The sequence below is a fragment of the Haplochromis burtoni genome, unplaced genomic scaffold (assembly GCF_018398535.1).
Source record: "Haplochromis burtoni strain Fernald_Lab_line unplaced genomic scaffold, NCSU_Asbu1 Contig_566, whole genome shotgun sequence".
NCBI classification, from domain to species: Eukaryota; Metazoa; Chordata; class Actinopteri; order Cichliformes; family Cichlidae; genus Haplochromis; species Haplochromis burtoni.
In genome coordinates this window covers 209,847-225,841 of record NW_024582927.1, presented here as the reverse complement: position 1 = coordinate 225,841, position 15,995 = coordinate 209,847, and the positions used below count along the sequence as shown (strand labels likewise).

General features: G+C 39.9%; 1 protein-coding gene across 4 annotated transcripts in view; it reads left to right on the top strand.

Moving 5' to 3' along the window:
* The window catches only part of LOC102308891 (protein-serine O-palmitoleoyltransferase porcupine), a 27,354-nt gene that overhangs the window by 2,044 nt on the left and 9,315 nt on the right, over positions 1 to 15,995 (top strand). For 3 of the 4 annotated variants that reach the window (XM_014329461.2, XM_014329460.2, XM_005948018.3), the window contains exons 2-8: positions 161 to 297; positions 1,896 to 2,088; positions 9,410 to 9,453; positions 10,810 to 10,991; positions 11,077 to 11,207; positions 12,536 to 12,661; positions 13,148 to 13,248. In XM_014329461.2, the coding sequence (XP_014184947.1) occupies positions 162 to 297; positions 1,896 to 2,088; positions 9,410 to 9,453; positions 10,810 to 10,991; positions 11,077 to 11,207; positions 12,536 to 12,661; positions 13,148 to 13,248 (913 nt within the window). In that variant the 5' untranslated portion in view covers position 161. Of the gene's footprint in view, positions 1 to 160; positions 298 to 1,895; positions 2,089 to 9,409; positions 9,454 to 10,809; positions 10,992 to 11,076; positions 11,208 to 12,535; positions 12,662 to 13,147; positions 13,477 to 13,630; positions 14,054 to 15,995 lie in introns of those variants that run through there. The other variant, XM_042214454.1, reaches the window with a different exon arrangement.

Sequence of the window (15,995 nt, the reverse complement as noted above, 5' to 3'; positions counted from 1 at the left end):
ACTTTTTTCCTCCATCCATCCATTTTGTTAATGCGCATGTGCAGTTTTTGTGTAAAGCCTACAGAAACATTACAGCCAAGCACTGAAAACAGTACTCGGACTCTTTGACCTTTGTGAACATATTGTGATATTGCTGTGTTGTGTCTGTCTGTGTGTGCAGGATGGACATTCCCAGCAGGTTGGAGGTGTGGCAGGAGCTGGTTGAGAGTTGCGGTCTCATTACAGTCCAGCAAGGCCTCCAGCAGGTGTGGAGGCTGTTGCTACTCTGCCTGCTCTGCAGACTCTGTTTCACACTGGGTGAGCTTCACTCGCTGCACAGGAGCACACGTCCCAGCTGCTGATTACAGTTATCGCTGGACGCAAATGGGTAGTCAGAGCTGCAGAACATCTTCTGCTCAGCCACCTGTGATTTGGCTGAAAATGTTATGGTTTAAAGTTTGGACATGTATGTTTCACATGTTCTCTGTAAAATGTCATCATCATATGACAAGTAGTTTTCTAAATATTCCAGCCTTTTTGACATACTGGGAGGAACAAAAACATAAGTGCCAATGTAAACATCTTCATCCATACAAGTAAATACAGTAAACCAGTTAAGGGTAATGACAGGGGAATAGTCACTTATTTCACACGAGTGTGTGTGTGTGTGTGTGTGTGTGTGTGTGTGTGTGTCTCTGTGTGTGTGCATATAAAAGTTTGACACACCTTCCTTTTTAATGTTTTTTTCTTTATTTTCATGACTATTTACATTTTAGATTCTCACTGATGGCATCAAAACTATGAATGAACACATGTGTAAATAACTTAAAACATGTTTTATATTTTAGATTCCTCGATATTTGCCACCCTTTGCTTTGATTACTGCTTTGAACACTCTTGGCCTTCTCTCCATGAGCTTCATGAGGTCATCTCCTGAAATGGTTTAACAACAGTCTTGAAGGATTTCCCAGAGATGCTGAGCACTTGTTGGTCCTTTTGCCTTCACTCTGCGGCCCATCTTATCCCAAATCATCTCCACTGGGTTTAGGTCAGACCATCTGGTGCACTCCATCACTCTCCTTATTTTATCTGGGCTCTAATCTGAGCTGCTGTTAACTTGTGGTTTCTGAGACTGGTGACTCGGATGAATTTATCCTCAGCGGCAGAGGGGACTCTGGGTCTTCCTTTCATGGGACAGTCCTCATGTGAGCCAGTTTTGGTGGTTTTTGCAACAGCACTTGGGGACACAATCAACACTTTTGCAATTTTCTGGACTGACTGACCTTCAGTTCTTGAAGTAATGATGGGCTGTTGTTTCTCTTTACTTAGCTGATTGGTTCTTGCCATAATATGAATTCTAACAGTTGTCAAATAGGGCTGTCAGCTGTGTACCACATGACTGCTGCACAACACAACTGATGGTCCCAACCTCATTAAGAAGGCAACAAATGAACCCTGACAGGCACACCTGTGAAGTGAAACCATGAGAGAAGGACGAGGGTTTGCAGCGCTGTCAACAAAGCAAAGGGCGGCTACTTTGAGGAATCTGTGATATAAAACATATTTAGAATTATTTATCAGGGGTTTTTTTGCTACATAATTCCATATATCTTGCTTCATATATATGATGTCTTCAGTTTGTATGTACAATGTCGAAAGTAATAAAAATAAAGAAAAAATATTGAGTGAGATGATACATATATATATTCAGCATTAGTCAGAAATAATCTTATTGCTGTTTTGATTTGTTTAGAGCCTCAGACTAGCTATTAAAAATTATTTTAAAATATTAAAAATTGAAACCTTGTGGACGAGGACCATGTTTAACTTTATTATGCTCTGCAGTCTAAGTGTCTGCAACAACAACAGGCTACTTGTGATTACGTTTCTAAGTGCGTCCTGCTTTGCTTCCTCAGGTGTGGTGTCTACTGTGAAACATGTAGTGTCAGCGCTGGCTGGGATGTTTGGCCTCTTCCTGTTCTTTGAGCAGCACATGCAGTGGATTCTGCTGCTCACTGCTCTCTGTTACTTCATTCTGCTGCTCTGCCGACACTCGAGCAGCCACGGCCTCTTCGTCTCAGGTGTCGTCCTTATCTATATCCTAACAGGGTGAGAAACGCAGACAAAAACACTTTTGTACCAGGAAAATTGCTCCTCAGTGTTTTCTAAACATTTGCACAGAGAAAAGGCTGGCAGTAGACAGTAGGGCACTCCTCTGGAGGCTAACGCTCTGTAACCTGTTGGCTGCTCCTTATTTTGAAAGCTTTTTTATAACAAAGAGTTTTGCTTACCTTCCAAACCAGTGTCACATACAATACCAGTCAAAAGTTTTAGAACACACTAATTTCTTCCAATTATTTTTTTATTAAATATTACGCTGTTTAATGTCTCATTGCACTCTGTAATGAAAGCATAATACAAAAACGCAATTACAGCTGGAAACTCTTCTGTCCAGTTCAAACCAGCTCGATGGGGTTTAAGTCTGGAGACTGTGCTGGACACTCCGTGTTTTCAAGCTCACCATCTTGTTCTTTGTTCCTGAGGTAGTTCTGGCACAGCTTGGATCAATGTTTTGGGTCTTTATGTTGCTGTAGGGTGAATCCCTGACCAACTAGGTGCATACCAGAGGGTCCTGCATGGTGCTGCACAGTGCTGTGGTTTTGGTTCAGGGAGCCTCTCACTCTGTACAGTCACTGGCCCTGGATCCAGTAAAACAGCCCCAGACCATCACACTTCTTCCTCCATGTTTGACCGTTGATGCCACACACAAAGATCCTGTGTGATGAACCGAGGATTTCAAATGTTGATCCATCAGTCCATAATACCTTCCAGCCTAGGCAAGCCTCTTTGTCTTGCCTGGCTTTCTTGCTGCAACTCATCCTGTCAAACCTGCAGCTCAAAGTCTTCTCTTCACAGCTGAAACTGAGACTTTCTTACTACGACCACTGTTAAGCTGCTTGAAGCTGTTGTCCTGTCAGCCGCCTATCACACAGCTGTTAACTTGGCCTCTGATTCAGTTGTGTCTTTGGGTCTACAGACTTTGTTTCTGAGCCTTTGGATGATGAAGCAAACTGGACTCACTGACACCTTGACTTTCTTTGCAGTTTCTCTGTAGGACAGACCGACAGTGTTATGATGGTCTGTCTCTCTTCCATTGTTAATCACCTTTTTCCTCTCCATTCTTGCACCATCACTCTACCTTCTGCAGTACAATACTGTTCAACTGATGCTCATGAGGGTATGGTACCACAGTGTGTTCCAGCACTGCTTTTATGCAGACAGAGGGGATTGGAAGTAAATCAACAGAGTTCTCATAATTAGTATGAAAGCAGTAAGGGTTAGAACTTCCATACAAATTGATAAATAAGATAGTAATTAAGTTAAGTCAGTTGATGCCAATCAAGTGCTCTTAACAAGTGTCACAGTCTTCCCAGGAGTGGACGGTCCTAGCAAAATTCAGTTAGGCTCAGGCCCGAAGTGCTCAGGAAGTGCAGACGACTCTGCTGCTCTGCAGGCTGCATGTTCAGGACTGCAGGATTTCACAGGGTTTTTTTTTTCCATCACACTTGGTGTGCAAACACCTTAACTGTTAAAGTTCTCGACAGTACAATTAGAGAAATACTGAACAAGTGTGGCTTGTTGGGAAGGTTTGCCAGGAAAAAATCCTCTTCTCTCTAAAAAGAACATTGCAGCATGGATTAGGATTGTACAATTGCATCTGAACAAATCACAAGACTTCAAAAACATCTTTTGGGCCGATGAGACCAAAGTGCAGACGTCTGGCCACAACGCACAGTGTCACATTTGGAGAAAACCAAACATAATACATGAGCACACAATACTCAAGTATTCTAGAGTCATATGTTAGGCTGTCTGTCTGACAGCTCAAGTTGGACAATGATCTCAAAGTGATGCAGACCTTAACCTGACTGAACCTTCAACTTTGTAATGGGGCCCAAAGCTCTGTAACAAAATAAATAGCATCAGTAAGATGTCACTAATGAAGAAGATTATGTAATAATAAAAGAACTATGTGGTACAGCATGAAATGAAACATTTTTTAGAAGGCAAGAAGATTGTAGCTGTTATCTCACAGTGCTGGCTGAGCCTGCAATTACATTTACATGGAGCCTAATACAGCCATTTCAATCCAAATAAACAGGCCCAAGCTGTACAGAATTTCAGTCAGTTGAAGATGTTTTTTTTTTCTCAACTTTTCCATGTAATAGTCTGAAAATAATCCAGGTGATTGTTTTCTTGCTGTGTTCTTCCTGCGTGTCCTCTGACTTCACATACCAATAAGGTGACATATGTTATCAAGATGAACTGCTTTTAATCCATACTCTTAAACACTGATAGAATATGTACAAAATAATGGCTACCCCCTGTTATGTTATAAGATGGCTTTATCAGAGACCCAGGCAGAGTTAGATTTAGTTAGATTTTTTTTAAAAGCCTGACTCTAATGCAAAAAGTCAAAAAACAATTTTGTTGTCAGTGCGCCCCAGGGTGGCTGTGGCTACAATGTAGCTGCCATCACCAGTGTGTGAATGGGTGGATGACTGGATATGTAAAGCGCTTTGGGGTCCTTAGGGACTAGTAAAGCGCTATATAAATACAGGCCATTTACCATTTACCATCTATGGTCCTCCTGGCCTGTACTCAGATTTCTTATAATTATTGTGGGCATTTTTTAGCATCCATGTAGATGCTGAAAATGAAAGTCAATGGAACATGTTACTTTTTTTTTTATTAGAGTTGATTGGCCTCTCTCAAAGTGTATATGATCCCACTGATTGTTTTAATCACACTCTGAATCTCATCCTGACCAGGGATGTACAGTATCCCAATACTGATACTAGGTTGTGTTATCATGCTAACACAACCTAGCCAAGAAGCCCAATACTGAGCCTGTCCTCGCCTAAGAAATAAAAATGTCTGATAATCTGATGCATTAAAAATTGCAAAAATGCTTCACAAAACTTAATGGAGCTGCGCTATGTGCTGCCAAAGCAGCATTTCATCAGCAAAATGCCTGTCCCAGATACGTACAAGCAAGTACAGTGGCTTGCAAAAGTATTCGCCCCCCTTAAACTTTTCCACTTTTTGTCACATTACAGCCACAAACATGAAACAATTTTATTGGAATTCCCCATGAAAGACAAACACAAAGTGGTGCACACGTGAGAAGTGGAACGAAAATCATACATGATTCCAAACATTTTTTACAAATAAATAACTGCAAAGTGGGGTGTGCGTAATTATTCAGCCCCCTGAGTCAATACTTTGTAGAACCACCTTTTGCTGCAATTCCAGCTGCCAGTCTTTTAGGGTATGTCTCTAGATTCCAAGAGGTTTTCTTCCAAGATTGCCCTGTATTTGGCTCCATCCATCTTCCCATCAACTCTGACCAGCTTCCCTGTCCCTGCTGAAGAGAAGCATGATGCTGCCACCACCATATTTGACAGTGGGGATGGTGTGTTCAGAGTGATGTGCAGTGTTAGTTTTCTGCCACACATAGCGTTTTGCATTTTGGCCAAAAAGTTCCATCTTGGTCTCATCTGACCAGAGCACCTTCTTCCACATGTTTGCTGTGTCCCCCACATGGCTTGTGGCAAACTGCAAACGGGACTTCTTATGGTTTTCTGTTAACAATGGCTTTCTTCTTGCCACTCTTCCATATAGGCCAACTTTGTGCAGTGCATGACTAATAGCTGTCCTGTGTGTAAAAAATGTTTGAAATCATGTATGATTTTCGTTCCACTTCTCACGTGTACACCTCTTTGTGTTGGTCTTTCACGTGGAATTCCAATAAAATTGATTCATGTTTGTGACAAAATGTGGAAAAGTTCAAGGGAGCCGAATACTTTTGCAAGCCACTGTATGCAAGTTCAGGTCCTTGAGGCAACTGTTGTTGTGATTTGACGCTGTATGAACAGAATAGCCCTTTATTGACATTTTAAATAGAATTGAATTACATTGAATTGAACTGAATTACTCTCTGAATGGTTGGAGAGCATTCCCACTTTAAATGTAAGAACTGATATGTGGAGCTCAGTGTGTTTTTAAAAGTAATACAGTATGTTACTTAATTACTTGTTGGAGAAAGTAATTTGCTACACTACTTGTTACATTGATTTCTCAATTCTCTTTAGAATGACCTGAATCACATGTCACACCCATATGGAAAAGAAATAGAAAAAACTTATAAAAGACTTGCATAAGATTTGGCTTACTTCATATAGTGAATCATATAAGGCTTATATGATTTACTCATGAAAGTGGCCACTTTCTCATTACTTTCATATATTGTTTTAGTAAGTATCCAAAACATACAAGTTTCATTTATATACTTTTTCAAGGGATCTTATATCTGTTTTCACTCTTGTATGCTTTTCATACAAGTTTCACACAAGACAGATACAAACTTTATAAGATTTATATACCGTATATCCTTTCCATATGGGCATAATTACCATGTAACTGTATACACCTTGGGCTACAAACCCACACAAACACAAATCCATATCCTAATGAGGATACAGTATTTGGGTATGAACAGGAAGCCAACAGCACCGAAAGATTTTGAAGTGATCGGCACGGTGATGCTACTTTAGAAAAATGAGCCAGTAGAAACAGAGATTGCAACCTGACTGATCATCAGTTTGTTACCTGGTGAAGTTCATGGCTGGCTGGGCTGGGGTTGGCATTCACTCAGCTTGAACATCACTCTGGGTTCTTGGCTAGGTTGTGTTAGCATGATAAATGGACTGCTTTTCTACTCTACCTCTACACTTTATACAAGATTTTTCTACGCGTAAGTAGCATTAGAGAGGGTTAGTGTCTTATCTTTTGGCATGCAGACTGGAGCAGGGATGGAACCACCAACCTTCCAATTAGTAGATCACCTGCTCTATTCCTCAGCTACCCATGCTGTTTGTGCAGATGCTTGCAAAGAGCTGAAGGTGTTTTAGCAGCATAATGTGTTGCTTCTGTCCTGGGTGCACTTTGATTACAAAAAATTCTTGACACAAATTCTTTCCTTTGTGTAATGCACGGCTCTGTAGCGCCGATGTCTTTAACAATGTAAACACGAGTGTTTCACCCACATTAGCAACTAAAAATAGACCTGCAATGGAAATCTATTTAGGAGCAGCGTGTGAACAAAAAGTCTGACAACATTGAGCCCACACAGCCCGCAGTTTTTGGCAAGCAGACTGATAACATAACAGTAGCAGTGATGACGTTCCTGGCAAGGTTAAACATGGAGCCGGAGTCTGTTTACACACCACGAAGAGCAAAGAGATGGAGCCGTTACTGAGCTCAGGTTGAGTGAAACAAAACGTGTTTCTAATCCAAAACAGCAGTGCTGTTCCTGTGATCACCATTAAAACCTTTACTGGGAAACACTATCGGGAGTCCTTCATCCAAGCACCTGATTAACAAACTCTGACGTGAAGAAAAACAAACTTTGTAGCTGCTCCATCCACCGCCGATTGTTCTGCAGTAAAGCTTTTAATAAAAGTGTTCTATTTAATATGTGAAATAATTAGTTTTTTGAGTAACCTTTTTTTTTTGACCTACAGCTGTGCAATTAGTTTGCACAAATGTCTTTTTTATTGATGCTTCATAATGGTAGTTACTCTCAAAACAGAGTCAGTGAGAATCGATAAGTGATTATGGAACTGGAATTGCTAATTTATTTTATCTATTTCCATCCCTATGCATTACTGAAAAATGGGATTACGTCCAACACTATTTACAAGACACCGCCAGCAATTATAACAAGTCAGTAGGAAACGCTGTGAAACTTGTGAAAATACAGTTAAAAGTCAAAAATATCTGCTTGTTTGTGGTGAGCAGCAGATCAACCAAGTTAAGAATTTTAATGGCATCATGCACACATTCATTTAGACACGTAGACACTGAGCCATGGCTCTGTGCTACATATTTCTGCAGACACTTTTATATAGTTTATTTTATGTAATATTTAATACTGAACTGTGAATTTAGTCTTTTTCAAGGTAGCAAGTTTTTTTTATTCTGTTTTCATAAAACTTTACTTTTATACACTATATTTACGCATTTTATACATTTACTACTACTACTGGGTTTACACGAGGTTTAAGTCCTTTACAAGTTTGAAACTTTTTGCCCTTCATAATGGAAAATTGCTGAAAATAAAAGTGGGTATCACTTCAGCTAGGTCCTAATTTTATAAATTCTACACTCAGGTTTGAGGTTATCACTGAAATGCATCCAGATGCATACAGAGTTTACGTTTTCACTTGTTTCTTCATTTTTTTCTCAACACGCTTGCATTTAAATCTCTCTGTGTACCTGGCCTGTACCAACACACTTATTGTCTTTTGAACATCTGCCCCCTTCCTTCTTTCACATAATGTCTTTGAATGTGATTAGCTGCATGGTCTGTCCATCAAAGTAAAGTCCCACCCCTGCCTGTATATAATAAGTGTGCACTCAGACAGTGCACTCCTGTGCAGGCAAGTCAACCAACCTAGATCTGGTTTCTGCAGCAGCCATATTTCTCTGTGCACCTACAACAAGTGTGCAAACCAGGAGACTCGCTATCGATAAAAGGAGAACCAAGCAGACAGCTGAGAAGGCTCAAGTGCTGTTTTTTGTAAAGAAGAAGCTGCAGCTAATCTTAACGTGAACGTCACTCTTACAGTAGAGTTGTGAAAAGAAAGAGTCTTGCAGTCTTAGGCCGTGTCTTATCTTAGGGTCCAGCTAAAACCAAACATCTGAGGTCAGTGTGTTTGGAAATGTTTTCATGTTAACCTTGCCTTTAGTTAAAAACATTGTTGAAAGGTTAGTTGTCAAACAGCTAAGAGAGCATCTGCAGAGGAATGATTTATATGAAGACTTTAATTCAGCATTTCGATGCACCACAGCACAGAAACAGCTTTAGTGAAGGTTGCAAATGATCTTCTCATGGCCCGTGACAGTGGACTCCTCTCTGTGCTTGTCCTTTTAGACCTCAGTGCAGTGTTCAGTACTTTTCACCATAATATTCGATTACAGAAATCACAACACTACACAGGTAATAAGTGACCTATCTGTTGAAACATTGTAGAGCAGATAAAGTTTTCCTTGTGGTGAGATTTTATTTCATTTTAATAAGTATATCCTTGTAAACTGGATGTGTTCCAGCTAAATATAGTCTTAATATAGTCTTGGTTTTTAATACACCATCATTATTTAAAGCAGTTGTCAATGATGAAAAGTACAGTTGCAGTCTGAGTTCTCATGCCTAAACTTAGAGACAAATAGAGCAGTTGTACATGTCTATCTAGGAGCTGCAATTCCTATAATAATTTAGTAATTCATTTCCTTTAGTGCTGCACTGTCCAGCTTCTAGAGTAGCATTGATGGCTTATCATGTTACTTTTCTGCCTCTTCTTTTTAGAGAGTTGCATTTAATTGACACGGTGACCTGGCACAAAATAAGAGGTAAATATTACATCAATTTTTTTTTGTTCCTAGTTAATCTTCTGTAATTTTTTTTGCAATTTTCATTTTGTGTCTTGGAGAAACATTTAAAGGTTTATTTTAGCCTTTGTACTGTTTATCTTTTGTTCCCTGTACGGCAACTTTGTATGGCAACAAATTAAATATATTCTTCTTATTATTATTATTATATTTACACCCAGTCATCATGGGCATGAGTATCATTGTAATTTATGTCTTTAAATTATTTCTTTAAACCCCCTTTTCCAGGTTGGAATCTGTATAGCATAGATCTTTAATTTGGGGGATAAGTATGACTTCCTCTAGTCCACACAGGGTTTAAAATGGATACAGGCTAAATGGTGTGAATGTGTGAGTGAATGTGAGAGCGAATGGTTGTCTGTCCCTGTGTGTTGGCCCTGCGACAGACTGGCGACCTGTCCAGGGTGTACCCCGCCTCTCGCCCCATGACAGCTGGGATAGGCTCCAGCGCCCCCCCGCGACCCTGGAAAGGATAAGCGGAAGCGAATGGATGGATGGATACAGGCTAAATGCTGTGAAAACATTTTTCCCTAGGTTTCATATCATCAAACACATTTTTAATATTAGACAAAGCCTGAGTAAATGCAGAATGTCTGATTACAGCCACATCTGCTAAGTCAAGACGTCACTTAATAAATAGGACTTGTCTGAAAACGTGAAGGAGGATAAAAGATCTCAAAAAGCAATATTTCCTGCTACGATGTAATGAAACAGCTGAGAAACAAAGTCAGTATGGAAAGGGTTACATGTCTAAAGCTTTAGGACTCCAGTGAGCCACAGAGAAATTGGTGCGGTGCCTACCAAAAAGCATCTGGTTGAGGTCCAAGTATTAGTGCAGATGTATGTATACTTTCAACCTGGTGTAGCTTAGAGAAAATCCTGATTAATTCATAATAAAACTTGTGCACCCAGTTGTTGTTTTTAAAGTAATTAAAGTTGTATGCTTTAGACTCTACCTTGGAAAAAGAACAGTTTGATAAATTACCATGGCATTCATGCCCCTAATACCTATACAGCACATGAAAGCTCAGTCCAACATGTTAGAAAGACTTGATAGCACATATATGATGCAGCTCATAGACTGAAAAAATGACCATTGTGAACTATAGTATATTGGTCATATATATGTACATCTGTAATGTATAAAAGTTGGGTCAAGCCTCACAGCAGACACCTTTGAGATTTACTCTTAATAAGATTATATTCAGACTAGGTTAGCTTATAATAGTGACTTCTATGAGGAAGTGATTCCTCATAAAATGTGAATGTAGTATCCTGTAACGGTAACAAATTACTTTGTTTTTGTGTCTCTTTGAGGCTCTCAGATGGTGGTGGCCATGAAGGCCATTTCTGTGGCCTTTGACTTGGACAGAGGTGCACTGAGCAGCCTGCCCTCGCTCACGGAGTTCCTGGGCTATATTTTCTTTGTGGGTACTGCCGTCTTTGGCCCTTGGATCAGCTTCTCCAGTTATAAGAATGTTATTGAAGGCACAAAACTTGTGAGTAACTGCCAGTTCTACCTTAATCTGCATGCTTTCTAGTCTTGTATGGCACTGTGATGGTAATGATGGATTTGGGTTTCAGAGCTGGTTGTGGCTGCATACCTCTAGCGGCAGTCTAGTGAAGAGTCAGATCTGTTTGCTAATCTCCACCTGTATTGCCCCATACCTTTTCCCGTGGTTCATCCCGATCCATGGAAACTCTGTCACAAAGAAGTAAGAGATTTTAATTCAATCGTTGCTCTTTTTACACCCAGAGCACTGTTCCACTACACTGCTTTGACACTATACTGTCTGTCTTTCTTTCTCTGCTTCCAAGATACATTTGAGAAAGGTAAGGCTTTGCCCCAAGTATTAACATTTGTTCAAATTCCCAAGTATAGAAACTATTTACTCATGTTCTGATGATGGTATCATAGTGTAGTGTCATACTTTTCTCACTTCTTGTAATTGGCACTGTAGTCTTTGTCTTCTCACACACATAACAGTATATCTTCAGTTTGTTATACAGAAGATTAGAAGCTAATATGCATCTGCACTGGTTTTAATTAGTATGACTTGAGAGTCTTCCTTCTGGTGATTTCAGACACTGAAATGAAGGCATGACACACAAGCATATCATACTCATATCAAATGTAATAGAAGTGTTTAACAGAGACAGAAGAAACTTGGCAGCTGTGAAAATAAAAAGGGAAAAAATGACGCACTGTTTCTTATATTAAACTCAATAGGGCCGATTTAATCAACAGAATGGTGCAAAGTAGGGATACTTTCCCAGGAAAATATCGGACAGAATGTGATGAGGAGCTCTGATGAGAAGACAGCCAGTTTAGTGTTTACTTAGGAGTCTAATCTTAGAAGGTTTAGATTATAAATAGGAACAAATGTCACACAGTAAGTCAAAATATCATAACATCTTGGTCATGAGAACAATTCTGTGACACTCGATAGATATGTGTGTCTGTATTTGTAATTGTTATGTGATCCGTGATGTATGACTTTTAACCCCATTTATGATCTAAACCTTAAATGATTAGACTATGGATTAAATAATTATGTTTTATTCTATTTTAATACTGTTTTTATTTTATTTGTGCTCCATTGCTAGTCTTTCTTTTTTACAGTTATGAACTGAATACACTGTTATCCAAAACATTTTTGCATATCTGTTTGTGCAGCTGGCTAATTCCGGTTTGTCTTATTCCCATTGCTTTGATAAGGAGCTCTTACATACAGTGACTCAGGTGTACGAGTTGTTTAGATTATCTGCATGCTTGAAGAAAAAAAATGACGTCGGTGTATCAATCATAGTGTCGTAAGAGGAAGCAATATGAGATCAGCAGATGAGTAGTCCAGTCAGAAATCAGTCCACCTCTGACGTTTTATGGAAATGAATAACTTGCTGGGTGAGAACTAGCACTAGAAGTCTGATTGCTCGAGTTATTTGGCTTTAACGTGATCTGCTGTAATTATTTGTTGTGTGCCAGCCAGAGATTATTTAATGATGATGTGTGTATGTGACTTGATTGTGGTGTGTTGCATAGGTGGCTGCATGCTTACGAGAATGCAGTGTCCTTCCACTTCAGTAACTACTTTGTGGGTCACTTGAGCGAAGGCACCAGCATGCTGGCCGGAGGAGGATTCACTGAAGATAAAGACAACACAAGATGGTAAGATTAGCTGATCTGCGATTAGCTGATCTGCTATCAGCTGCTCTGCTCTCTTCATCCTGGAAATTGTTTAATCAACAGTCAAGTTTTTCAACCCTCTAGAATAATCTACTGTAAAACAAGGCAGAATTGAAGAGCATCATTGGGTGTAATGGCAGGTTTCCAATCTAGCTTATTATATGATAGCAGTATAGTGCAACAGGCTCTGCACAGCAAAATGCCCCAGATTGCTTGAACCAAACATTGCTAAGACAATTCTAGCTGGAGCGGACAAACAAAGATTCCTGAAGAAGGGAAGAAAAGTCTTGCACAAAGCAACTGGGAATAACAAGGCAGGCTAGTAGCAACACAAAGAATGACATGCTGCCGGAGACTGACTTGGTGCCAGTCCAAGAAGATTCACATTAGAAATCTGACTGTGATTCAAATTTTTTTAAAAAGTGGAAAAAAACAAGCTGTGTGCGTGTGTGTGTGCGTGTTGTGCAGGGATATGAAAGTGGTGAAGCCTCTCAGTGTGGAAATCCCTCGCTCCATGGTGATGGTGGTTACATGCTGGAACATCCCCATGTCTCGCTGGCTTAAAACCTGTAAGTCTCAATCTTCTCTGTCTGTTAAACTTTCCAGAGTGTCGAATTTAAGGATGCCAAAATTTATTGAACCGACAGAAGCAGAAGCAGACGGCTCTTCTAGTGTGTACACACTGAAAGGGAATTGCAGCAATGAAAGAACTGTAGAATGTGAACCATCTTTGGCGACTAGAGGCACCATAAACAAGTACTGAGAGTATTGTCAATTGTTACATTTGTTTCTATATATATAAAATCAATGTTTGTCTTTTAATTTCTTTGAAAGATACCATATCTAATTAACAGAAATAACAGCAAACAAGATCTTAGTTAGCTTAACTCTAGCTTTTATTAAAAGGTGTAACTTGAACCTCCTTGTTGCTTACTGGAGTTGTTCACAGGCTCAGTGAACACAGGCCTGCCTCTTACTGCAGGGACAACAACTAACACTGTTACTGAGTGATGAACGTTTAGAGGTTTTAGTAACAACATATTATTCTTAATATATCTCTCTGGGTTTCTGTTAACTCCTTGGCTAGGTTTAAGAGGATTAAGACAGGCTCTGAGTGTTCGTGAAGAGTTACAGATGACTAGGAAAGTACAGCTGGAGTCCTGAGGGAAACTGCAGAGGAGGTTTTTGATGGAACCTCTGGGAAGTAGACAAGGAGACTTTGTGCTGGAATGAGAAAGAAGAGTATTTAAAGAAGCTGGCAAAGAAAAAATGACATGAATACAATATACAGGAGTAGCGTACAGTAAAAAGAGGTGCAGGGCTCTAGACTAACTTTTTGCCACGGTTGCACTGGTGCACCTTGATGCCCACCAGCACAAAAGTTAGGCGCACCCAAATTTTTCAACCGCATCGCTTAACACAGCAGTTTTACATGTGCACTTTTGGGGGGGAAATTGCTGTCCATACAGACAATATTGATTTGTAAATGATTAATTAACAATCTTGTCAATACAAAGTTCTTTATTTGGAGCACATTTCTACAAGAAAGATAAGTTACTGAAAAAGTGCTTGTGCTTAAAGTGCGTTGGCACTCTTTGGTGATATTGTAGGTAGGGCTGGGCGATATATCGAGTTTTTAAAAAATATCGATATATTTTTATACGAGATATAAGGTGTGACAATATCCTTTATATCGATATAGTCTATGTTACGTTATAATTATACTTGTGGAGCCGCAAGTTTGCCTCTCTTTCGTCCACTTTCATCTTTACGCAACGTTACTCGGCCTCGCCCCTCCTTCACTGAACACAGCTCCCCCTCCTCCCCCATCGCTTCACCTGCAGGAAGCGACAAGATGTTAACGGACATTTGCCGTGTCCGAGTTACTGCACATCGCCCCGTGCGTGGGGCTGGACGCCGTCAACGTGTTAGCTAGCTAACCACGCTAACGAGCTAACCACGCTAACGCCATGCAGCCCAGAGGCGCTGCACAGCCTAAAATCCTTGCATTTTCTCAAAAGTTGACAGCGCGCCTTATGTATGAATTCGGGTTGTGCTTGATGGCCGCGAACCGATTTTATGTGGTACACGGCGCTCAGCAATCTGTCAAAAATGTTTTAGTACGACTTTAATGAGCTGCACCGCTTGATGGATTGTCAGAGCATTACAGCTACCGAGGAGCCTCGCGGAGTGATACGTACTGTGCTTCAACGTAATATTACCCTACTGTGTATAAGGACTATAAATGGCACCTTTTAAGAGACGTGGTTACGAAGAGGATTTCAAACTCAATGCTGTCAGTCACACAGTAGAAGTTGGGAACAGAGCAGCTGTGAAAGCTGTCTTTGTTATTATGCTCAGCGTCTGTTAGTTTACATTTTGACTGCACAATTGTGAGCTTTTTGTTATGCACAAAAACAACATTGTTTTCTTTTATTTATGGAGCATGATTATTTAATAAATGCTCATAATTTATTTTTGAGTAAATCTTATGCTCTATGTTAATAAAAGTGCCTGTGTGACATCTGGGACACAGCTTTGACTAAGAACTCTCTTTTTGTTCTTACTTTATGGCTTTAAAAAAAATATGAGATATATATCTTATATCGCCATCCAGCTAAAAAATATCGAGATATGAATTTTGGGTCATATCGCCCAGCCCTAATGTAGGCAATGTTAAATTTAATTATCACATCGGCCCCCTCTGATGACCTGTTTTGCTGCTGCCTGCAGCAGTGGGTAGAGGGGACACTTGGGCCGTGCGTTTATCGTGTTTTTGGATACACTGTGCTTGTTCAGCGTTCATGGCTCCATGTCAGAGCACTGGCTATGAATTTCAGACAAATTAGGCCTTAACAAAAAAGTTATCAATAGTTCTTATCATCTTTTCTCATTACCCACAGCTACATCCACTTCTGTCAGGCCTAGGCTGCTCACTAGGGCTGGGTATCGTCACTGATTTCTATAATCCATTCGATTCACGATTCACGAGGTCCCGATTTGATCATTCAATTTTGCCTCAGACACAGAAATATTATAATTCTGATCATTATCATACTGATACATGTGAGACGTTATCAGAGGTGTGAGCATCACAGCAGATGCCTTTGTGTGAAAGTAACTGAGGATAAAACACAGAAAAACATGAAGGAGATTTTCCTGGCCTGGCTTTTTATAGCAGATAACCTTAAAAATATTCTGCAATTTTGCATAATTTTAAAAAGTTTAAATTTCTTCAGTATTGAACAGCAGAAATTAGGCTTTCTTGTCCGAGGTCATTTAAGTTAAAAAAAAAAAGAAAAAGACAGCACGACAG